This window comes from Cetorhinus maximus, unplaced genomic scaffold, assembly GCF_964194155.1.
Source record: "Cetorhinus maximus unplaced genomic scaffold, sCetMax3.hap1.1 HAP1_SCAFFOLD_325, whole genome shotgun sequence".
Classification (NCBI taxonomy): Eukaryota; Metazoa; Chordata; class Chondrichthyes; order Lamniformes; family Cetorhinidae; genus Cetorhinus; species Cetorhinus maximus.
Genome location: NW_027596275.1, coordinates 143648 through 168568, shown reverse-complemented (window position 1 = coordinate 168568; position 24921 = coordinate 143648). Strand labels below are relative to the sequence as shown.

The 24921-nt window shown below is 45.5% G+C and overlaps 1 protein-coding gene across 1 annotated transcript; it reads left to right on the top strand.

The window, feature by feature from the left end:
- Window positions 1-323: 323 nt before the first annotated feature.
- On the top strand, window positions 324-24704 carry LOC144673293 (lysosomal protective protein-like). The gene is made up of 11 exons (XM_078535207.1): window positions 324-529; window positions 8504-8615; window positions 9144-9281; window positions 11852-12010; window positions 12897-12988; window positions 14743-14827; window positions 15845-15994; window positions 18148-18278; window positions 20504-20666; window positions 21845-21934; window positions 24206-24704. Exons 1-11 carry the CDS (start codon window positions 369-371, stop codon window positions 24287-24289), a joined length of 1365 nt encoding a protein of 454 aa, XP_078391333.1. The 5' UTR covers window positions 324-368; the 3' UTR covers window positions 24290-24704.
- Window positions 24705-24921: the final 217 nt, after the last annotated feature.

Genomic DNA, 24921 nt, shown 5'->3' with positions numbered 1-24921 from the left:
ACAATGGTTGAAAGGAGCACTAGTTATTATCTACAGTGTATTCATGTATTTAAAGGACATGTTGAGGACACAGGTTATTTAATTACTTTACCAAAACTATTGAACCTTTCCCAGTACAAATGACAGATTATCACCTGTGTTTAAATCATTCCAGTGTTTGTTTTAATACCTTGTGATTTGTTTCCTTATCATGTGTTAATATTATTATAATTCCCTGCCTCCTTGTGTGATTTTCCATCAGTCATGTGATCATCCTATTCCTAACCCGGTTAAAAAGGGAGTTGGCTGCCCCAGCCACCACATTCCTCAGGGACTCTCTGGGTTCTGGCTGTTGATCTCTCAGTCTCTCTCTCTCTACCTGCTTTGCAATGATGTGGCGGTGTTTGCTGTTGCTTTTTTGCGTGAGCAGTGCTCTGGGATACTTTGCCCCAGATGAAGTCCTGTCCTTGCCGGGTTTCAACACCAGACTCAACTTCAAGCAGTGGTCTGGATACCTGGAGGCTTCTCCTGGCCAACATCTACACTACTGGTAAGTGAATGGTACAGGAGGTGAGATACTGGACACCCTACCCTGGTATTGGGGACAAAGTAGAGCTCGTATCTGACAATCTCCTGAGCTCTCAGTGGGTGAAGATCCCAGATTAGATCCCTGGTTCATATAGAGTTGGACATTATAACTGAGCTAAACTAAACTCTGGACTTGTTGATGAGTTGGAGTTGGGGGAGATTGTCATTAAGTGAGACAGAAGCAGTGAAAGCTGCACAAATCACTTTCCAGTTAATTCCTGAGCGATGCCCTCCACTGTTCAATATCTCATTAAGATCCAATGTTTGGGATTGGGCAGGAAGAATGGGTGGGGGTGTGGTAACATAGTGGGCAGGATCTTTTGGTCGACAAGGGGGGGTGGGGCCCACTTGCCGACACGTAAAATGACACAGGATGACATCGGGCGGAACTCCCGACCTCACCCTGCGTCATTTCCATTTTCAGGTCAGCGGGGGCGCAGCCGAGTCAGCTGTGCACCCACCGACCTGTCAACAGCCTATTGAGGCCACTTAAAAAGTAATTAAGGTAATTAATGGACCCACCCATCCAACCTTAAGGTTGGCGGGCAGGCCGGGAGCCCTGGTGGGCTTCGGAAAAAGCATGAAACCTCAACCATAGGCGGGATGAGGTTTCATGAGGGTATTTAAATTTTTATCAAACCTTTCAATAAAAGTTATGGACATGTCCCAACTCATGCGACAACGTCACATGAGGGGACATGGCAGGGAAATGTTTTTATCATTTGTATTAAAAATTTTAATTCGGAGCCAATCAGCCTTAGGGAGATCTGTGCGCTCTTTCGTGCGCATGCTGAGGGAATCCTCCTGGCTGAGGGAATCCCCGCCCGCACAGGGAGCACATAGCACTTCCGAGCGGACATCACGCTGGGCGAGCCTTAATTGGCCCACCCTCATAAAATGGCGGCGTGCTCCCAATCAGGGGCGCCGATCGGAGGCACACCCACCCGTGCCCGCTCCCGCACTTCCCCCCCAATGGGGGGAAAATTTTTCCCAGTGTGACTGATTGTGGGATATACCCAGCAAGAGTCAGAGGGGAGAGAAAAGAAAGAGTTGCATTTATATAGCACTTTTCATGACTAACAGATGTCTCAAAACGCTTTGCAACCAATGAACTACTTTTGAAGTGTAGCCACTGTTGTAATGTAGGAAATGGAGCAACCAATTTGTGCACTGCCAGCTTCCACAAACAGCAATGTGATAATGACCAGATAATCTGTTTTTGTGAGGTTGATTGAGAGGGAAACATTGGCCAAGGTACTGGGGCGAACTCCCTGTTCTTCTTCAATGGGATCTTTTGGGTCCACCTGAAAAGGCAGGCAGAGCCTTGGTTTAACATCTCATCCAATAGATGGCACTCTGACAGTACAGCATTCCCTTCACTGGAGTGTCAGCCTTCGTTCCTTTTTAACAAAAACCCATTGGCCTGTTTCTCTCTCCACAGCTGCTTCCAGATCTACTGACTATTTCCAGCATTTTCTGGTTTAATTTTATATTATTTTACACACTCAAGTCCTGAAAGTATAGGACTTGAACACAGGATCTTGTGACTGAGAGGCAAGAGTGCTACCAGCTGAGCCTCAGCTGACACAAAGGAGAAGAAAATAAGTCTTACAAAGCCAAAGTTCTCCATTGTACCTATGTTTCCCCCATCTTCCCCACCCCTTAATGTCCCTATTGACTCCCTCCTGCTATAAGTGGCATGATGTGCATTGATGGAGAGGGCGCAGAATCCTGGAGTTATCCTAAATGAAGAAGATTGGAGGGATATTTGAGGGGGGTTTAGGCTGAGATGTCATTACACACACAGCTGTAATGTGATAGGATTTATATTGTACAGTTATTGCAGCGTGGTTAAAATAAATAGTTAAATATAAGATTATTTGCTACTATTACCTCTCGACTCATTTCTGGGTGGCCTCCCATGTTCTACCCAGTTTTCTGCAAATTAAAGATCTCAAGGGATATGGGGATAGTGTGGGAAAATGGCATTGAGGTTGAAGATCAGCCATGATTTAGTTGAATGGCAGGGCATGCTCGAGGGGCTGAATGGCCTACTCCTGATCCTATTTCCTCTGTTCCTACCCTCCACAAACTTGGCATCATCCAATACCCTGCTGCCCATGTCTTTATTCCTGTTCACCCATCACTCCTATGCTCACTGACCTATTTGGACTCCCAGTTAAGCAATGCCTCAATTTTGAAATGATCAACCTTGTTTTCAAAACCCTCCATGGACTTGGCTCTCTCTATGTCTGTAAACTCCTTCAGCATCCCTCCCAACCTTCCAAGGTAACTTTGCTTCTCTAATTCTGGTCTCTTACGCACCCCATTTTAATTGATCCACCATTGACCATGCCTTTAGCTGCCTGAGCCCAAAGTTCTGGAACTTGCTCCCTAACCCGCATATTCCATCTTTAAGATGCTCCTCAAAACCTACATCTTTGACCAAGATATTGGTCATCAGCCCTGATATATCCTTAACAAAAACAAAAATACCTGGAAAAACTCAGCAGGTCTGGTAGCATCTGCGGGGAGGAGCACAGTTAACGTTTCGAGTCCAAATGACCCTTCAACAGAACTAAGTAAAAATGGAGAGGTGAAATATAAGCTGGTTTAAGTTGGGGGGAGGGTGGGGGGGGCAAGTAGAGCTGGATAAAGGGCCAGTGATAGGTGGAGATAACTAAAAGATGTCACAGACAAAAGGACAAAGAGGTGTTGAGGTGGTGATATTATCTAAGGAATGTGCTAATTAAGGGTAGAAAGCAGGGCAAGCAAGGTACAGATAGCCCTAGTGGGGGTGGGGTGGGGTGAAGGAATCGAAATAGGCTAAAAGGTAGAGATAAAACAATGGATGGAAATACATTTAAAAATAATGGAAATAGGTGGGAAAAGAAAAATCTATATAAATTATTGGAAAAAAATTATTGATATATCCTTATGTGGCTTGGTGTCAAACTTTGTTCTATAATGTTCCTATGAGCGTGTTTTATTATGTCAAAGGTGGTTGTTGTTCCTTGCATGTTTATTCAGTTTACCTTTCATATAGAGAACACATGGGATGCCATGTGTTAAATGTATATCAATTTGGGGTTATTATATCCAGTTGGTAGGCATTAGTTGAGGACTCACTTGTGCACAAATATATAGGAGCAGACTGAAAATGTGTTTGTTGCATGAAATGCAATGTGTGTTTCTCTGTTAATAAAAGCTTATGTGCATAGAGACTGGGCTCCAGTGTTTGCTCCTTCACTGCCTGACTGAGTTTGAGCACCATATATTATATTTCAGTAGTTAGCACATGCAGCAAAGTTCCCTGTGATGATCCTTGTATCATTCACCTAGGTTTTGGTGGGAAAGGGTGTCCTCCAGATTAGATTTGAAGGGGGAAATAGTACTTGTTCTGGAAGTGGAACCTGAGGTGTTTGGAGATGGATGCACTGAAGGGAGAGATGTAAAAGTTCCACTTAAAAGTCAGGGGAAGCATCCAAGAACATTGATAGATGCAGAGGCACTATGGATTAAATCATCTGATAAATGCAGGGATAATCCTTATCTTGTTATTTCAATGCAGATGCATGGATCAGGAGCCAGAGAGTCAGCTGACCAATAATTTTTATTTATCAAGTACTTGTGAAAGAGGCACCTTTTTAATCTCAAGAGTAACAAACTCATTGGGGCTTTGTGAAGCCCTCTGACCTCCCTCTGTAACTTATTTACAGTTCCGGCACCCTCACCTACCCAAAATCTAGGTAAATGATAGCATGACCTAGGGATCACAACAGGAGGCTTGACTCTGTACACAGACAACTGGAATATAATGCTTCCCATTCTGTGCACTCTCTCTATATGAAAGGTGAATGGGTGGCGTGAAGGTAAGGTGTGCAATTATATATAGTTTATATAGTTATATATAATATATATATAATATATATTTATACAGTTCAATGCGTCATGTTAACATAAACATGTATATTGTGACTGCACCAGAGAGACTACGGACATGAGCACTGGAGGCTGACTGTTTGTTAAAAGGGCATTGGAAAAGGTGAGCAGCAATTAAAAGCTCAGCTGGCCGAGAAGAGGGCCCAGAGAAAACAGAGGCCAGAAAACCCTGCACCTTCTCAGCCCGCTGTCTTCCTCAGCAGAAAATGAAGCAGAGATGGCCATGCCAAAGTGAGGCTCCTTAGCCACACCAGGCGATGCTAAACACAGCACTGACCACCATGACACAAACCATTGATTTATAAGATGGAAGGCTGCCTTTCTCTCTGGAGAGGAGTTGACGAGAGGGTGGTGAGGGTCTGAAACTCACTGCCTGAAAAGGTGATAGGGCCAGAAATCCACATTGAATTTTAAAAATACTTGAGTTATTTCAAGCGCATAACCATCAGGCTACAGATCAAGAGTTGGAATGTGGGGTTAGGATGAATAAGCCTTTTTTAGCCAGTACAGATAGGATGGGCCAAATAGCCTCTTCTGCACCATAGATTTTTTATTATTCTATGATAACTCAGTATGTAAGAATGGCCACAGTGCAAAATGTTGGTAAGCGAGTTTGGCAGCAGTCACATAGACAATTCCCCTCCCACATGCGCATTATGGCTCACTCTCTCTACTTATTGTTCTCCAGACATTTCACATGTTTGAGAAGTCAGGCTGGCCTGGGGTGGGGCAGGCTGGTGGTGGACAGTGGTGTCAGAGAGCACTTTCTTATCTCTTTGAACACTCACCAACTTTACAGACATGTCCCCTCTCAGTGCAGTACTGAGGGAGTGCTACACTCTTGGAGGTACAGTCTTTGGGCGAGATGTCAAACCAAGGCCCTATCTGCTTCATCCTGTGGATGTAAAAGATCCCAAGAACAGGGGTGTTCTTCCCGCTGTCCTGGCCAATACTTTTCCCTCAACCAGCATCACAAATCTTGGTGATCTGGTCATTATCAAATGGCTATCGTGGGAGCTTGCTGTGCACATAGTGGCTGCAGTGTTTCCTATATTACCTCACTCCACTTCACCCCGGTTCAAAAGTACTCCATTGGATGTAAAGCGCTTGGAGATGTCCAGTGGTCGTGAAAAGTGCTATATAAATGCAAGTCTTTTTTCTCTCACTCGACTTACACTCCCATCTTTTAACTCTCCATGATCAAAGCCCTGTTAACCCCATAATCAGTACCATCCTACTTTATTTACAATTCTGAACATTGGAATTGTAGGTTAGACTCACAAGACATATAAAGGAACTGACTTTGACTAATTGAAACATTTTCATTGCCTCTTTGAAGGTTACAGAGGTCAAATTGTTGTGCATCAGCCATTGTGTGGTGTGAGAACTGGAGTCTGTGAGCAGAGGCAGTGGAATTATCAAAGAGAATTATCCTGCCAATTGCCCCGGCCACTTTCCAAATGAGGGAAGAGAAACTGCCCCACAACAGATTTCAACATTTTGTTCAAACGGTTTTGACAGGCACTGTCAGCTCTCTGATAGCAGTTTGGGTATAGCAGTTGATTTCACTGCCTCTGGGATAGGGAAGTGAAAAGTGTCCAGGCTTCACACAGCTAATCCTGTTGGAACAGGAGGCCATTCAGCCCCTCCTACTTTCTCCCCCATTTATTGGGCTGAATTTTTTTTATTCATTCATGGGATGTGGGCTTCGCTGGCTGGGCCAGCATTTATAGCCCACCCCTAATTGACCTTGAGAAGGTGGTGCTGAGCTGCCTTCTTGAACCGCTGCAGTCCATGTGGTGTTAGGGAGGTAGTTCAATGATTTTGACCCAGTGACAGTGAAGGAACGGCGATATATTTCCAACTCAGGATGGTGAGTGACTTGGAGGGGAACTTCCAGGTTGTGGTGTTCCCATGTGTCTGCTGCCCTTGTCCTTCTAGATCAGTGGCAGACAACCTGTAGCCCGCAAGACATTTTGTTGAGTATTGCTCACATGGAGGGTTGCCAGATTCCGCCGGCTTCTGTCTGCGTAATTTTTTTCCTACCGGTATTACTAAAGTAATATGCACGCAAAGCAAGAGCAGTGCCAGGAAGGCATCAGTAGCCACTGCCGGAAGTAATGGTGAAGAGAGGATCCCAATGCCTTGGAACCCCACAGCAGGTAATTTGGGATCTTGGGCTGGGATGGTTTGGGTAGGTTAGGGAGAGGGGCAGTGTTGGTGTGGGGAGGTGGGGTGGGTGGTGTTTAAAGAAGGAAGCAGGTAGGAAGGAAGGGGGTGTTCAATCTAAGAGGGGCCACCCCACAATCAGTAAAAGGCAGCCCCCAAAAAGCAAACCACCACTGCCCACCCCACTTCCTTGCCGCCCTCTAAGCACTTGAAGTAAGTGCCCGCTCCTGCCCTGCTGCCCACACCAAACATTTTATGGCGTGGGCAGTGTATTATCAGAGTCAATTATCTTCATAACAAGTCTAATTGACCCTTAATTGTTCATTTAAATATGGCAGGCGGGCTGGCAATTTCAGTGCCCGCCCCCCTCCCCCGTATTATGGGGCGTGCTCAGGGATGGGCGGGATAGTTGGATGGGCATCCACCCATTTTACATGCCCCCCTCTATTTTACATGCCACCGCCCCCCCCCCCCCCCCCCCCCCCCCCCACCCCCCCCACCTACACTCCCCCCCACCCCTGTGGGAAACACATCCATTAGCTCATGGCTGACCTGTACCTCAACTCAATCTTCCCAACTTTACTCAATAACGCTTGGTGACCTTACCTAACAGAACTCCTGAAAGCTCCAATTGCCCCCCAAAATCCCTAGCCTTTTTGGGGAGACCTCAAGATTTTCACTACCCTATGGTGGAAGAACTACTTCCTAATTTCGTTCCTGAAGGGTAATCCAATAAAGGAAATAGATGATCCACATCTACCCCATCAAAGCCTTTTAACATATTAAAGACCTCAATTAGATCGCCCTTGCTGGAAAATGTCAACATAGAAACTAGGAGCAGGAGTAGGCCATTCGGCCCTTCAAGCCTGCTCCGCCATTCATCATGATCGTGGCTGATCATTCAACTCAATAGCCTGTTACCGCTTTCTCCTCATATCCTTTGATCCCTTTTGCCCCAAGAGCTATATCTAACTCCTTCTTGAAAACATACAGTAAAGATAGAATCAATACTTTCAGAAAACGAGGGTCAGAAGTGACCCTGATGGACTGTCCTGCAAAAGGGTTAGTGAATCCAGTGACGGCAGAGTAGATAGGGAAAGACTGGGTCAAAAAACCAGAGGACATTGATTTAAAGTGATTGACAAAAAAACTGAGGCAACATGAGCAACAACTTTTTTACATGGTGAGTGGTTAAGATCTGGAGTGCATTGCCTGAGAGTGTGATGGAGGCAGCTTCATTTGTGATTTTCAAAAGGAAATTGGATAATTACCTGAAGGGAGAAGATTGGCTGGGCCACAGGGAACAGACAGGGAAGTGGAACTATCTGAGTTGCTCTCGCAGAGAGTTTTTTTTTCATTCATGGGATGTGGGCGTCGCTGGCTAAGCCAGCATTTATTGCCCATCCCGAATTGGCCTTGCATTTAAGAGTCAACCACATTGCTGTGGGTCTGGAATCACATGTAGGCCAGACCAGGTAAGGACAGCAGATTTCCTTCCCTAAAAGACATTAGTGAACCAGATGGGTTTTTACAACAAGCGATAATGGTTTCATGGTCATCATTAGACTTTTAAATCCAGATTTTCATTGAATTCAAATTTCACCATGTGCTGTGGTGGGATTTGAGCCGAGGTCCCTGGAGCATTACCCTGGGCATCTGGATTACTAGTCCAGTGACAATCCCAGTTGGTGTGGTTGCAATCGTCTGAATATCTTACTCCCTGTGCTGAACCATTCTATGATTCTGAAACCATGCCTTATCTCTCCATGATCTTACAGGGTTCTCAGTGGCAGACATTAATTCCAACTTGTTTTGTCTTCTGCAGGTTTCTGACATCTCAGCAAAACCCAACTAATGACCCTGTGGTCCTGTGGCTGAATGGTGGGCCTGGGTGCAGTTCCATAGAGGGACTCCTTGCTGAAAATGGACCTTTACATGTAAGTGCTTTCTTTACTGAAAGGTAATGATTGAGTTTTATTGTTGACTAACCTCATCAGGACAACAGTGTTGGCTTTAACTCTCCTGGGCTGGTGGGAAGGGAACAGCCAGGGTTCCTGGTTCTGTCCTGACCCAATGCCCACCTACCAGCCGAGGTGGTGCTTGCAGATTGGACAACCCAAGCCCTTGTTCTCCTTCCCACTCCCGGAACCTGCATTGGGGATGAAACCTGCAATCTTCTGGTCAGTCTAGCTCAGTGCAGTGCACGGTTGTACATTTATACTCTGAGCCTTTGGGGGAACTGAGGATAGCATTTTGATATGAAATGGGAGAATGTGTACTGAGTGAACAGGAAGTAAATAGCCAAGGAGCTCCTGAAAGGGGCTGTGGGGTGGGGGGAGCTATTGATGAGAGGGGTGCAGTGGTGTGTTGAGTGTGGGGGTCCAGGGATGGGGGTGGAGGAGTTGGTTAATGCAGATTTATGTCGATAGGTCACATCCTGTTAACTCCAGTGTGTTTGCTTCCAGGTGAATGAAGATGGCAGTACACTCTACATCAACAAGTACAGCTGGAACAAAGTGGCCAACGTTCTGTACCTGGAGTCCCCGGCTGGGGTTGGCTTCTCCTATTCGGATGATCAAAACTACGCCACCAATGATATTGAGGTATTGTGCCCAACCTGCCACTCCTGTTAGGACATCCCAGGTGGTGAGAGCTGTTTGCTGGGAGCTGGGTCACCATTTCCTGGCTAGGAGTGGGTAGAAATGCGCTTGTAGATTACAAAACACCAAACCATTGAAACACAGGGTCATTCATTTCTTGCATCCAACAATCAATGTGTCACACGAGGTAGCTATTTGAGCAGTGGGTGTTGACAATCCCATCCAGACTGTTGATTGAGGTGGACCTAGTTCTACCTGAACCTTTACACATCACCAGCTTCTTCTTCATTTTCTTCATTGAGAGACTGAGGCCTCTGCTCTTCTCTCCCCCCTCCCTCTCCAGTGCTCTCTGCCCTCTCTCCTGGCTCTGATTTTGAGGGTGATGGGTCTTCTCTCCACTGTGTAGCTCAATTGTGTTTTCACAGAGTCTGACATTGAAATGTTTCATTGTCCTTCATGTAATGAGCTATCTTATGATATGTGACAACAGTTGTTGTATAGGTGAACATGTGATCTTTCTGTGCACCATCGTCCTGGCAGGACTTTTCTTGCTTTAAACTGAGTGTGTTTCCTGACTGGGGCATGTCTCTCTGTAAAGTGTACGCTGCAGGGCCCTCACTACACTTGCTCTGTCTGGAATCTGGAATACCAACTCTTGCCTCAACATTCCCACTGGGAAAGGGAGTAGGATTTAGCTGTGTTAATTCAGGTGTCAGCTTGTGGACCCAGTGTCCCAAGATCAGAACTAAACAGTGACAGTGGGAAGTAGTTTGGGTAACCAGGCCATCGCAATATAAAAAACACTTAAAGGATTTAATCGTTAGGTAACTGGTACACACAAAGAGATCCTGCCTCCAGCACCATGACTGCAGTCTGGTGACAAAACTAACCCTCTCCTGCTAACCACTTCAATAAATATACTTTGAAATCTTTCATTTATCAATGGAAAATTCAGAATGTCAGGACACAGGAAGGTACAGAAAAATATTCCTTTCTTTAACTGAGCAGCCCCAAAATCTGATACTCTGCGATCAGCCACTGCCTCAAATATCTATCCAATTCTCCCTTCCACTACTTCCCCTCCTCAACAGTCCATTTCACACGTTCACCACCCACTTTATGAAGTAGTTTAAACTAAACTGTGCATCTTCCTCCTAAAACACCCACTGGTTCTAGAGCTTGCGTCAATGCTGGGTTTTTTATTGGGGTTCAGTTTATCAATTATTTTAAGAATCTTGGATAAAACTTCTCCCAAGACTTATCTTCATCACAGTAAACAATCCCAGGCTCTTCAAATTTTCCTCACAGCTCAGATGTCTTAAGTTAGTTATCAGTTCCGTTGCACGACGTCCAATGCCAAGATATTCTTTCTGTGGCATAGCCACTAGTATTGTGTGCAGTTCAATACTCTACTAGAATTTTCCTTCTATTCTTGTGGTTACACTCCACAATATTCATCTTACTGCTACCACATACAATGTTGTTGGCTTCACTGAACTCTCCACTAGTACCCCATATCACTCTATGTTGTGTCATGTAGCCCAGTTATTTGATTTATGTTTGCACTAATAATTTCCAATTCTTAACTAAATAACATATGCCACTCATTTGCGACTTTCCCAAACTATCCACTTTCCTGTGTATTTTGTCTCTTCTCTACTGTTTGGATTCATCTGCAAAGTTTCATTTTTGTCCCCACCTAATAATGTGCCCTCAGCAGTGATCCCTGTGGTACTCAATCATGATCCTTTTTCCACTCTGATGCGGCTCCATTCACAAAAACACTTTTGCTTTCTCTAGTTTAATCAATTTTCAAACCTCCTCAGATTTTTGACCGCTATTCGATGCCTTCCTACTTTGTATTCTGATCACTTGTTTGGTAATAGTGTTAGAAGCCTCGCTGAAATCTGAACATATCAAAAACAATAGATCCCCAGGATTTCACATGTTGTGTTCTGTAGCTGAGAGCAATTTAATTAACAGGTCAAAGAAAGAAAAGAACTTGTATTTCTATAGCGCCTTTCACAACCTCAGGATGTCCCAAAGTGCTTCAGAGCCAAGCAAGTATTTTTGAAGCGTGGTCATTGTTGTAATGTTTGAAATATTGCAGCCAAGGTTGGATACAGCAAGATCCCACAAATAGTAGGACACTGGCAAAAATTCCCCTGGTCATCTTCATAGTCATGCCATGCATCTGTAATATCCACCAGAGAAGCATTTTGAACCTTGGTTTAGTGTCTTGTCTGAAAGACAACACATCTGACAGTGCAGACAACCTCAGTACCAGGACTGAGTGTCAGCCTGGATTATGCGCTGAAATCTCTTGAATGGGGCTTCAACCCATAAGTTCAGAACCTGAGGCAAAAGTGCTACCCACTGAGCCACAGCTGACATTGGAATGTCTTGGGACATGAAAAAATTCCATCTCCAAGCTTTCAGGACAGCCAACAACCCTTAGCTCAGTACTATCAATGACTAACGCTTGCAGGTCCTCTGTGGGTCTTTTCACCCTGCAGGAAGCACAGCACTAACCCCAGTGTCGTATTCACCCCCACTCCTCCCCACTTCAACAGGTCGCAGAGAACAACTACCTGGCCCTGCAGGATTTCTTCAGAAAGTTTCCCAGCTTCAGGAGCAATGACTTCTACGTCACGGGTGAAAGTTATGGGGGTGTCTATGTGCCAACCCTGAGCCTGAAAATCGCAAATGGCCCAGCGAAGATTAACTTCAAGGTATTTGCATTTCCTTTTGCTATGGAACCCAGGATCAGCCTCTCGTGTGTTTCCCCGGCCTCGTGTTCCTCCTTCTATTGTTTGGGTGGTTGTCCTGCTGTAATCTGGGTCACTGCCCCCATCCCCATAAATGGGATTGAAGCATTTTGTTATAGGGTGTGTTAGTGTGAAAGAATGAAGAGTCTGTATTTGATACAGTACGTTATCACAATGCCCCAAAGAGTCTCACAGCCAAGGAAGTACTTTTGAAGTGTCGTCATTATTTAATGTAGGAAACGTGGCAGCCAATTTGATCACAGTAATCTTTCACAAACAACAAAGTGATAATTGTCAGGTAATCTGTTTTACTGATCTCTGATCAATATAATTTGGTCAGGGAGAATTACAGAGCTGTTCTTAGATATGGTGCTGTGAGATCTTTTATCTCCACCTGAGATGGCACGGTGAAGATTTGGTTTAATGTCTCATCAAAAAAAACAGTACCTCTGACAATGAGGCACTCTTACAACAGCACTGAAGTGTCAGGTTCAATTTCTGTCCTCCAGTTTTTGGAGTGGGATTCAAATGCAACACATCCTGACTCAGAGGTGAGAATGATACCCATTGAGCCACTGATGTATGCTGCTGTCCTTGGGTATCTTGGTGAGTAGGTGCAATGGAACAACCTCCAATCCCACAGCCAATCCCTGGTGTCATCTGTTTTACGCACATCGCTGCTGTTGGTATGGGGAGCATTGGCCCCAGGATCCTGCAAGTGAAGACTGGCTCCAATGGACAAAGCGGTAGTGGAATGCCAGCACTCGTATATCCTGGAGTCACCGTCTTCCAGGTGGGGGGGAGTTGGGCAGGAGCCCAGCTTGTGGTGATGCTACATTCTGTGTTCTAGGGGTATGCAGTCGGGAATGGACTGAGCAGCACATATTTCAACGACCAGTCACTCGTCTATTTTGGATATTACCATGGGCTGTTCGGCGACACGTGGGTATTGTATTTGAACCTCCAAACCGGGTGTTCTAAATCACAGCGTGAGGTCGGTCTAAAAGGGGCAGCATCCTCACCCGACCTGAAGCATTGCACAGACCAGGTCGGCAGCCCTGTTCAACGGGGCATGACCTGTTCCCGTTGAAGCAGCAAGGCTGCCATTCAAAGCAGTGATCTTATTAAAACATATAAGGTTCTGAGGGGGACAGAGTAGATGCAAAGAAAATATTTCCCCTCATGGCAGAACCTGGAACAAGGGCCGGAATTTTCAGGCCCCATTGGTGTTGGGCATCATGGTGGGGGCTGGGGGTGGGTTGGGGGTGGTGGTGGGAGAGCAATGTGGCAAGAAGACCAAAAATCAGTTTAACACTGGTGTGACAGCACAGTGGGATCACCCGATGGTGTCCGGCATGGCAGAACACCAATCCCGGTGGAGGCTGGCGGGAACCCGCTTTGCATCCTGCCGGGAAAACATGCCAGCCCAGGACTGGACATGTGTGATGTGCAAAAGTCTGGGCTTACTATTAGGGTCTTGCTCCAATCACTGACATCCGAGGAGCAGATGCTGGAGCCCTACAGCTACCAGACCCTGGGGGAGCACGTGTATCACATGCTTGGAGGATTCTCATGGATTTGGCTCCACTGCAAAGCAGCTCACGAAAGGTGGGAGGTCCCTGTTGATGTCTCGGGTCTACTTCGGGGCATCACGGTCTTGGCCATGGGCTGCTATAGATGATCGGTGGGGGGGAGAGGAAGGTGTGAGTCGGAGAGGAAGGTGTACTGAGCCGGGGGAGTTGGGAGAGGAAGGTCTAGATTTGACTGGGAGAGGAAGTGTACCAGTGGGGGGTTGGGAGGGGGGAATGAAGGTGTCAGGGGGAGTTGAGGTTGGAAGGTGGGGGAACAAAGGTGTTGGGGAGGGTGAGGTTGGGAGGTGGCGAAGGTGTTGGGGGGTGAGATTGGGAGGAGGGAATACAGGGGGAGAAGAGAGTGTAACAGGGGAGAATTTCATGGGATGTGGGCATTGCTGGCAAGGCCAGCATTGTTGCCCATCCCTAATTGCCCTTGAACTGAGTGGCTTGCTCAGCCCCTTCAGAGGGCAGTTAAGAGTCAACCATATTGCCATGGGACTGGAATCACATGATAATGATGGCAGATTCCCTTCCCTAAAGGACATTAGTGAACCAGATGGGTTTTACAACAATCAATGATAGTTGTCATGGTCACCATTACTGAGACTAGTATTATATTCTAGATTTTTTTTATTCTTTCATGGGATGTGGGCATTGCTGACTAGGCCAGCATTTATTGTCCATCTCTAATTGCCCTTTAGAAGGTGGTGGTGTGGTGACCTGCCTTCTTGAGCAGCTGCGGTTCATGTGGTGTAGGTACATCCACAGTGCTGTTAGGGAGGGAAATTTATGAATTAAATTTTATCACTACCAGCTGTTGTGGTGCGATTTGAACCCATGTCCCCAAACGATTAGCCTGGTTCTCTGGATTACCAGTCCCATGATATTACCACTACACCACTATCTCACCAATGAACCTATTAGCTCCTACCTGCTGAGGTAAGGAACTCAGTTCATGGAGGACCAAGTAACTTGACATGAGGAGACCGGGACAAAGGGTTGGAATGGGAAGAGGAGGAAGTCTCTTATAATAAGGGTGTCTGGTCCTCAACACACAAAAGGCACAGTCAGATGTTATGACTTGGATCACAGTTTTCTCTCTTTCTTTCTTACCCGATTTAGCTTGTGGAAAGACCTGAACACATATTGCTGCCAAGGTGAATCCTGCAACTTCGTCAATAACAATAACTACTACTGCCAAGAATCAGTAGGTTCCCTTCATTCACTTATTGCCCCCAGGTCACTCGCTCACTGTCTTATTCTGCACACTGTGGACATATGAAAGAAAAACTTGTATTTCTATAGTGCCTTTCACAATCTCAGAACATCCCAAAGTGCTTGACAGCCAGTGATGTACTTTTGAAATCAAGGTATTGCTGTAAATGGGAGCCAATTTGCACACAGCAAAATCCCACAAATCACAATGTAATATACCAGATCATCCGTTTTCAGTGATGTTGACTGAAGAATTTTTTTTAAAATTCTTTCATGGGATATGGTCATTGCTGGCAAGGCCAGCATTTGTTGCCCATCCCTAATTGCCCTTCACATGCTAGGTAATTTCAGAAGGCAGTTAAGAGTCAACCACATTGCTATGGACCTGGAGTCACATGTAGGCCAGACCAGGTAAGGACAGAAGATTCCCTTCCCTGAAGGACATTACTGAATCAGATGGTTTTTACAACACATGGTTATTATTAGTAAGACTAACATTCAATTCCAGATTTTTTTTCCTTTTAGTTGAATTTATTTTCCACCAGCTGCTATGGTGGGAGCTGAACCCACATTCCCAGAGCATAAGCGATTGGATTATTAGTCCAATGATGTTACCAATACTGCACCCTCTGCCTCTAAGGGCAGGACGCGGGAGAATTCCCCTAATCTGCTTCAAACAGCACCACAGAATATTTTCCTAGTCCTTTTGTTCTACTAAGGTTGACAAGTCTCAGTTTAACATGTCATTTAGCACAACTTCCTTAATTTTGCACTTTCTGCCTCTGTGTATAAATCTCAGGATCCCATAGTGTTTTTCAACAGCCTTACCAACTTGTCCTTCCATCTTCATGGATTTGTGTCTGTGACTGTCAGTTTATATGTAGATATAAACCTAGCCCAGATGTATGTTCGCAGTTGAAGAGAGAGACAGATGTGATGCAAAGTTGACAAGATTATACGTACTCAATAACCTGAAAAAACAGTCAATGAAAAATTATTTTCTTTACAGGTCAGAGAAGTCTTTACGATCATCTACAATAGTGGACTCAATATATACTCGCTGTACCTGAAATGTGCTGGGGGAATAGGAGCAAGTAACTCGCGCTTCCTCACAGAACTCAAGAACCTCTTCCGATTTTACAAGTTTGGAATAACAGAGGTACAAATCATCTATTACCATTTTTCATACCAACCCTTTCCCATTCACCCCCACTGTATAGAATCCCAATGAGCCCAGCCACATCCCATTCACTCCCAATGGACCAAACCACATCTCATTCAGTTCCACTGTATAGAATCCCAATGAGCCCATTCACTCCCAATGGACCAAACCCCTTCTGTTCACTCTCACTGTATAGAATTCTGATGTGTCCAACTCTTTCCCCTTCATTCCAGTTCTACAAAATCCCAATGGTGCATTTTCCTTCTATATATATATATTTCTTGATCTCACTGTAAAATATTTCCTAATTATCTGGAGTACATTTTTAAAACCTTCTTGCCTATCTTCCTGTGATTTTTTTTTTATTCCTTCACGGGATGTGGACTTCATTGGCTGGGCCAGCATTTATTGCCCATCCCTAGTTGCCCTTGAGAAAATGGTGGTGAGTTGCCTTCTTGAACTGCTGCAGTCCATGTGTTGTAGGTGCACCCACAGTGCTGTTAGGAAGGGAGTTCCAGGATTTTGACCCAGCGACAGTGAAGGAACGGTGATATATTTCCAAGTCAGGATGGTGAGTGACTTGGAGGGGAACTTCCTATCCCACCTATCTGCTGCCCTTGTCCTTCTAGCTGGTAGTGGTTGTGGGTTTGGAAGGTGCTGTCTAAGGAACCTTGATAAATTCAAGCAGTGCATATTGCAGATGGCACACACTGCTGCTACTGTGCTTCGGTGGTGGAGGGAGTGAATGTTTGTGGATGTGGTGCCAATCAAGCGGGCCGCTTTGTCCTGGATGGTGTCAAGCTTCTTGAGTGTTGTGGGAGCTGCACTCATCCAGGCAAGTGTGGAGTATTCCATCACATTCCTGACTTGTGCCTTGTAGATGGTGGACAGGAGATGAGTTACACAGTGCAGGATTCCTAGCCTCTGACCTGCTCTTGTAGCCACAGTATTTATATGGCTAGTCCAGTTCAGATTCTGGTCAATGGTGACCCGCCAGGATGTTGATAGCGGGGGATTCAGTAATAGTAATGCCATTGAACATCAAGGAGCAATGGTTGGATTCTCTCTTGTTGGAGATGGTCATTGCCTGACATTTGTGTGGCACAAATGTTACTTGCCACTTGTCAGTCAAAGCTTGGATATTGTCCAGGTCTTGCTGCATTTGGACATGGGCTGCTTCAGTATCTGAGAAATGGTGTTGAACATTGTGCAATCATCAGCAAACATCCCTAATTCTGACCTTATAATTGGAAGGAAGGTCATTAATGAAGCAGCTGAAGATGTTGGGCCAAGGACACTACCCTGAGGAATTCCTGCAGTAATGTCCTAGAGCTGAGATGACTGACCTCCAACAACCACGACCATCTTCCTTTGTGCTGGGTATAACCAGTGTAGAGTTTTCCCCCGACTCTCATTGACTCCAGTTTCGCTAGGGCTCCTTGATGCCACACTCGGTCAAATGCTGCCTTGATGTTAAGGGCAGTCATTCTCACCTCACCTCGGGAGTTCAGCTCTTTTGTCCATGTTTGAACCAAGGCTATAATGAGATCAGGAGCTGAGTGGCCCTGGCGGGACTGGGCATCAGTGGGCATGTTATTGGTAAGCAAGTGCCACTTGATAGCACTGTTGATGAACCCTTCCATTACTTTACTGATGATCAAGAGTAGACTGATGGGGCGGTATTTGGCAGGGTTGGATTTGTCCTGCTTTTTGTGTACAGGACATTGTTGGGTGATTTTCCACATAGCCAGGTAGATGCCAGTGTTGTAGCTGTACTGGAACAGCTTGGCTAGGGGCATGGCAAGTTCTGGAGCACAAGTCTTCAGTGCTATTGCCAGAATACTGTCAGGGCCCATAGCCTTGCATTATCCAGTGCCTTCAGCTGTTTCTTGATATCACGTGGGGTGAATTGAATTAGCTAAAGACTGACATCTGTGATGTTGGGGACCTCCGGAGGAGGCCGAGATGGATAACCCACTTGGCACTTCTGACTGAAAGTTGTTGCAAATGCTTCAGCCTTACCCTTTGCACTGATGTGCTGGGCTCCTCCATCATTGAGGATGGGGATATATATACACTGGGTTTAGTTGTTTTTGACATGTATGTGTATCTCATCGTGTTACTTGTACTTTCTCTTTCTTTCTTACCAGAATGCAGGTACACAAAGGAACTTGGCTCCCCCATGTGTGAATGATACTGCTGAGTGGATCTGGCTAAATCGCGCAGATGTGAGAAAGGCCCTACATATCCCAGACTTTGTGCAGCCATGGCAACTCTGCAGGTTAGAGAACATGTGGGCAAACTGGCATTATTGACCTGCAGGACACACCTTTGATAGGTAGTACTTCCAGCAGTGTAGCACCCCCTCAGTATTGCACTGAAGTGTCAGCTGAGATTTTGTTCTCAAGTTTCTGGAGTGGGATAAACTGGGCATCATATCAAGTTAGTCTAACCTCAATAGTGGCCGAATGTTCCTGTTCGTGGATCAAATGCCTGGGTTGCACCTGGCCCAGTTTCTAACCCCTTCAAATGGGGTCAGTGGAAATGAAAATCAGGAAGGTATAAATTGGACAGCTGACCTGTTACCTCCTGTAGGTAAAAGTGAAAATTCACCCCATAACCTTGAAGTTTGCTGATGTCCCCCAAAAGTAAAAGATTTGGAAAACAACTGAGGACTGGAAAAGACTTCCAGCGGACATAGAAATGTTAATGGATGAGTTGTCAGCTGGAAACTTCCACATGATGTGGATAAGTGAGAGGGAATAATTTTAGGAGGAAAAATTAGGGTGATGGAGTGTGTGCTTAATGGAAAGACATTGAAGGGTGTGGATGAAGAGACCCCCAAGAGTTCAAATTATTAATTCGCTGGAAGTTCAAATAAAGATAGATAAAGCAGTTGTAAAAAGGCCAATTGAATTTGGATTTTATAAATAATGGTGAAGAGATAATAATCAACTTATACAAAGCGTTGGTTGGGCCACAGTTACAGTATTTTGTAGGTTCAGACCTCCTATTATAAAAGGGACTCTACTGGATAGATTCACCAGAATTCTGCCAGGAATGGGGAATAACAGTTATGAGAGAATCGAGATGCTAGGACTACTTTAATTGGAGCAGAGAAGGATAGGAGAATGGTCTTCTCCTGTGCTATAAACTACTAATGAGTCTATTTTTCACTAGTTGATATTTCTGATGTCTGTTCTGGCTTAGTTTATTGTAATGTATTATTTTATTCAAACCAAGTTAGGAGGAGTGAACAGGCTCCTCTCCGTGTCCCACTCCTGAGTTGGTTTTACAGAGTTTGAATTTAAAAAGCGACATTGCCATTTCAATATTTATAAATATACTTAAGTGTACTCAGTGTAAGCCAGCCAAGGTTCCTTAAGTTAACAAATAGTGTTAGTTTTCAGAAGTTATTAACAAAAGGTTTAAAATTTATAAATATGTATATTTATACAAATATACCCACTAATGCAAAAACAACACATACAACCACCCCTCAAGCAGGCAAAAGAGAAATAAAACTCTGTAGAATATCAGATCTTAAAACTTGCCCAAGTAAAAAGTAAGATCAGAAAAAATTTATTCACAGATTGTCTGGATGTTTGTTTATAGCTGAAGGGTAATTTCCACAGGAGCTGCTGGTATTTGGGTTTCACACTGGAACAGTTATGGCCCATTAATTCTCTTTCCTCTTGGAGACAGTGGTGTTGATTTGGAATCCTCCTTTAATAGGTCTCAGTTTACAGCAATGAGGTCTTCTGGTGGGTTTTCAAATCACAAACAGCTCAGCTTTGACAGAGGCTCCAGAGAAAGAGGCTTAAGGTTGTTGCCCCAGTGCCAGTCTCTCTGTTAGTTCAAATTCAGTATATTTTACACCCAAGAACTGGGTCATGTGACCTTTCAGTCACTGTTTCTGAGAGCTCCGCAAACTGTGTGCCTCCATAAAACAGCATGTGTTCTTCACAAATACAACATAGTAGCTGCTGTGGGCCAATGTCCTTTGCTTAGCAAAAGTGTTCTTGCAACAAGTTCTATATGATCAGTCAATGACATTATAAATTAGATGTCCAGCTGATGATATAAATTATTATTCTATATAGTACATCTTCATGACAAAATGCTTTGGTTATCTCACTGGTTAAAATGCATGTTACATTAAACCTGTTTCTAAGAAAGAAAATTAAGTAAAATGCAGCAACTGTAATGATCTAATTACCTGGATTTACAATTGGGTGCGTTCAATACGAGCATTAACAGGAGGAAGTCCAGCCCCTCGAGCCTGCTCTGCCATTCAATAAGATCATAACTGGTCTTTCATTCAATTCCATTGGTTCTTTGACCCTTAACCCCCTTGACTAACAAAAATCTAACCTATTGACTCCTTTTTAATTTTAAACAACTTGGTTGGATTACCCTTCGCCCTTCTAAACTCAAGAACTGAAACTGGGATTAATTTCGATGCACTTATTCTAACCTGAGCTAAACCATTTCCTCCACTTGCAGTACAGTGGTTAGTGACACCTACGAACGTATCTACAGCACCATGCATGATTTCTACCTGCAGCTGCTCAGCAAAGGTCTCCGTGTGCTGGTCTACAATGGTGACACTGACGTGGCCTGTAACTTCCTGGGTGGAAACTGGTTTGTGCAGTCACTGAATCTGCAGGTATGTAGGATAGTTCTCGATACGCGGACTGGAGCTGAAACGTATCATATTGATTTTCAAAGCTTCATGGCTCTGTAAACTTTCCAAGTTGTAATATTATTACTGTCACATTTTGTGCTCCGTTAGGCAGCTGATTCAGCCCCAGGTGTAGGGGCAATGGAGATGTTTGTAGTTCAGGAAGGGGCAGATAGGTGGGAGTTTCCCTGCTGCTGATCACTGACCCCTGCTGGAAAGTGTGTGGGTGGATGTGGGGTGAGGCTGGGATCAATGACGAAGAGTCTGCTGAAGTTTCAGGATTTTTATCATTCACGGGATGTGGGCTTTGCTGGCTAGACCAGCATTTATGGCCCACTCCTAATTGCCCCTGAGAAGGTGGTGGTGAGCTGTCGCCTTGAACCTCTGCAGTCCATGTGGTGTAGGTACACCCACAGTGCTGTTAGGAAGGGAGTTCCAGGATTTTGACTCACCGACAGTGAAGGAATGGTGATATAGTTCCAAGTCAGAATGATGTGTGGCTTGGAGGGGAACTTCCAGATGGTGGTGTTCCCATGCATCTGCTGCCCTTGTCCTTCTAGATGGTAGAGGTCGTAGATTTGGAAGGTGCTGTCGAAGGAGCCTTGGTGAGTTGCTGCAGTGCATCTTGTAGAAGGTACACACTGCTGCCGCTTTGTGCCTACGGTGGAGGGAGTGAATGTTTAAAGTGGTGGATGAGTTTATTTCTCCTCGATGGTGTTGACATATTCATCAAATGAAGGATGATGGTCTTGGGAAAGATGCTAGGTCTGTACGACTGAACCCAAATAAGAATCAACAACCTCGGGTGGAGTGGTGGGGAGAGTGTGGTCAACGTTCTGGTTAAATCTGTTTGCACCTTGCAGATGGGAACTTGCTGTGGTCCCAGATACTGAGTGCCTGGCCCTGACACGAGTCAACACTCCAATGTCCTATCTATATGAAAGGCCAATAGCATTTCTCTAACAATCTGTTGAACTGCCCCTATCACACTGCTGGGCAGATTCTGAGACACTGGGATAACAATGTATCTTGCAGCTCATTAATGTGGAAAATATAATCTCCAGCCTGTGTGGAGACTTTGAACTTCAGTAAGAGCTGAGCTACAGGTGTGTCATTCCCAATGAATAATTAATTAGCTAACTAACTGACTGTTTCACCACCAGAAAACCTTGGACTACCAACCATGGATTTACAATGACCAGATCGCAGGGTTCTACGAGCAGTTTGGGAACCTCACCTTCCTGACTGTCAAGGTAACTCCTTCTTTATGTTGCTTTTCCCTTAGACCTAATGTAGAATCATGTGAGTAATCGTGGAATCTGCACCCTCAGTGACACAAGCAATAAAAGTGTAACATAAGATACACTGATCACACGTCACTGAATGAAGCAGAGTGATGACTACACTTACACTTATGTGAGAAAGAAAGAACAACATGCATTAATATATCACCTTTCTCAACGTCAGCCTGTCCCAAAACACCTTACAGTCAATTAAGTTTTTTTATAAAGCGCAGCTATTGTTGTAATGTAGGAGTCACAGCAGCAAAATTATGTCCAGCAAGGTCCCACAACCAGAAATATGATCATGACCAGATAACCTGTCCTGGTGACCCTGTTTGAGGTACAGTTATTGTCCCAGACACCGAGGAGAACTCACCCCTGTGATACCCCACTCACTTCCCCCCAACACCTGACCCCTGGGATGTCCCACTCACCTCCCCAACACTGACCCCTGTGATACCCCACTCACCTCCCCAACACTGACCCCTGGGATGTCCCACTCACCTCCCCCCAACACTGACCCCTGTGATATCCCACTCACCTCCCCCCAACACTGACCCCTGTGATACCCCAATCACTTCCCCCAACACTGACCCGTGATATCCCACTCACCTCCCCCCAACACTGACCCCTGTGATACCCCAATCACCTCCCCCAACACTGACCCCTGTGATATCCCACTCACCTCCCCCAACACTGACCCTTGTAATACCCCACTCACCTCCCCCCAACACTGACCCCTGTGATATCCCACTCACGTCCCCCCAACACTGACCCCTGTGATGTCCAATTCACTTCCCCCCAACACTGACCCCTGTGATACCCCAATCACATCCCCCAACACTGACCCCTGTGATACCCCAATCATATCCCCCAACACTGACCCCTGTGATATCCCACTCACCTCCCCCCAACACTGACCCCTGTGATGTCCCACTCACCTCCCCCCAACACCGACTCCTGTGATATCCCACTCACCTCCCCCCAACACTGACCCCTGTGATGTCCCACTCACCTCCCCCCAACACTGAATTCTGTGATACCCCTCCCGATACTCTCCCGTCTCACACTGACCCCTGATATAGTCCCGTCTCACACTGACCCGATACTCTCCCCCCGTCTCACACTGACCTGATACTCTCCCATCTCAATGACCCCGTAACACTCTTCCCGTCTCTCACTGCCCTGTGATACTTCCCCCATCGTCTCACTGCCCATACTGCCCTCCCGTCTCTCTCTGCCCACAATACTCCCCTCCCCGTCTCTCACTGCCCATGATACTCCCCTCCGTCTCTCTCCCCCTGCGATACTCCCCTCCGTCTCTCACTCCCCCTGCGATACTCCCCTCCCCATGATACTCCCCTCATCGTCTCTCACGCCGTGATACTCCCCTCATCATCTCACTCCCCCTGCGATACTCCCCCCACCGTATCTCACTCCCTGTGATACTCCCCTCATCGTCTCACTCTCTGAGATACTCCCCTCATCGTCTCACTCCCTGTGATACTCCCCTCATCGTCTCACTCCCTGTGATACTCCCCTCATCGTCTCTCACTCCCTGTGATACTCCCCTCATTGTCTCTCACACCCCCTGTGATACTCCACCCTCCAATCTGTTTTAATTCCTCCTGGGGCTTTGCTTGCAAGGCTGTCATTTATTGAACATTCCTAGTTGGCCTGAGATGTTGGTGGTGGACGCTTTTCTCTATACAGGCCCCGTCACTTCCTGTAGTTTTCTACTCCAGAGATCTATAACATCAGCTAGTCACTGGCTCTCGATCTTTGTTCCCCATTTTCATCCCTGCTCTCTGAGCTTGGCTGATGTTCTACACTAGTCCTTCACCTAGAATTCTCAATAAAAAGGACAGAATTGATTAGGAGGCAGCAACTTTGTGACTCATCAGAAAAGACCCAATTGATTGGAAATCGCAAATCCACACATGGCAGTGATATTTGTGATCAGATTTGTGTTTGAATATTGGGTAGCTGGTTGGCATGGCAACATTGCTATCAATAAAACTCTGTTGCTAAGTTACATCTATGATGTCATAATATTCAGGCTTTATGACTGCTATGACATCACTGATACAGTGTCAAGCAATCAACCTCACTGGGCATTGGTTATTATGGGCTGTTTTTAGTTCAGAAAGGGAAAAAGATGGAATTGGTGTGTGGAGTCAGAGTTCTCAGCGTGATGGTGATGTCCATTGATCCTAACTCTTCACTCTCTCTCTTCCTCAGGGAGCTGGACACATGGTACCAGAGTGGGCACCAGCACGAGCCTTGAAGATGTTTGAATCCTTCCTCTCCAACTCTCCATACTGATGGGGTCACCATCTTGCCCTCACAGCTCGCTGCTCTGCTATCTTGTTGCCTTATCATCCAATTGTTAAATTTTTCTCACACAAAATGGGATTTTTATTGTAGCAGAGACCAAAGCAAATCACACTAAGCTGAGCCAAATGAAAACTAGCAATACCTCATCTTGTAAGAGTAGATCAGAACAAATACCAACGCTAGTTAGAGAAGAGTTGTTATCAACAATCAGAGAATTATCTTCCATGAGATTGAAAGAGGAAAGAGCTCAAACTGACAGAAATGAGCTCAATATGGCCACTCTGAGATTTCCTAGTCCTATTAAAAGGGACCCTGGCAGTGTTCCTGGGACTGCCTTTAATGGTCTGAAAACCCATGTCTAGGAGTGATTCCCTCACCGCTGCACCATCCTGGTTATTCTCCTTCTGTCAGTGACGCACAATCTCTGGGTAACTAGGGTATGGGCAGCTCGCCCACAGCCAGAAACAAAATGGTGGACCCAGCACAATGATCATTAGGAAAAGATAAATCTCACCCAGAGGCAGATTCAGAACCTCTCACATCACACTTTCATATTCAGGTTTCAGCATTGCCCTGGGTAATGGCTTTACCACCAGAGGCAATCGTGTCCATGAAATGGG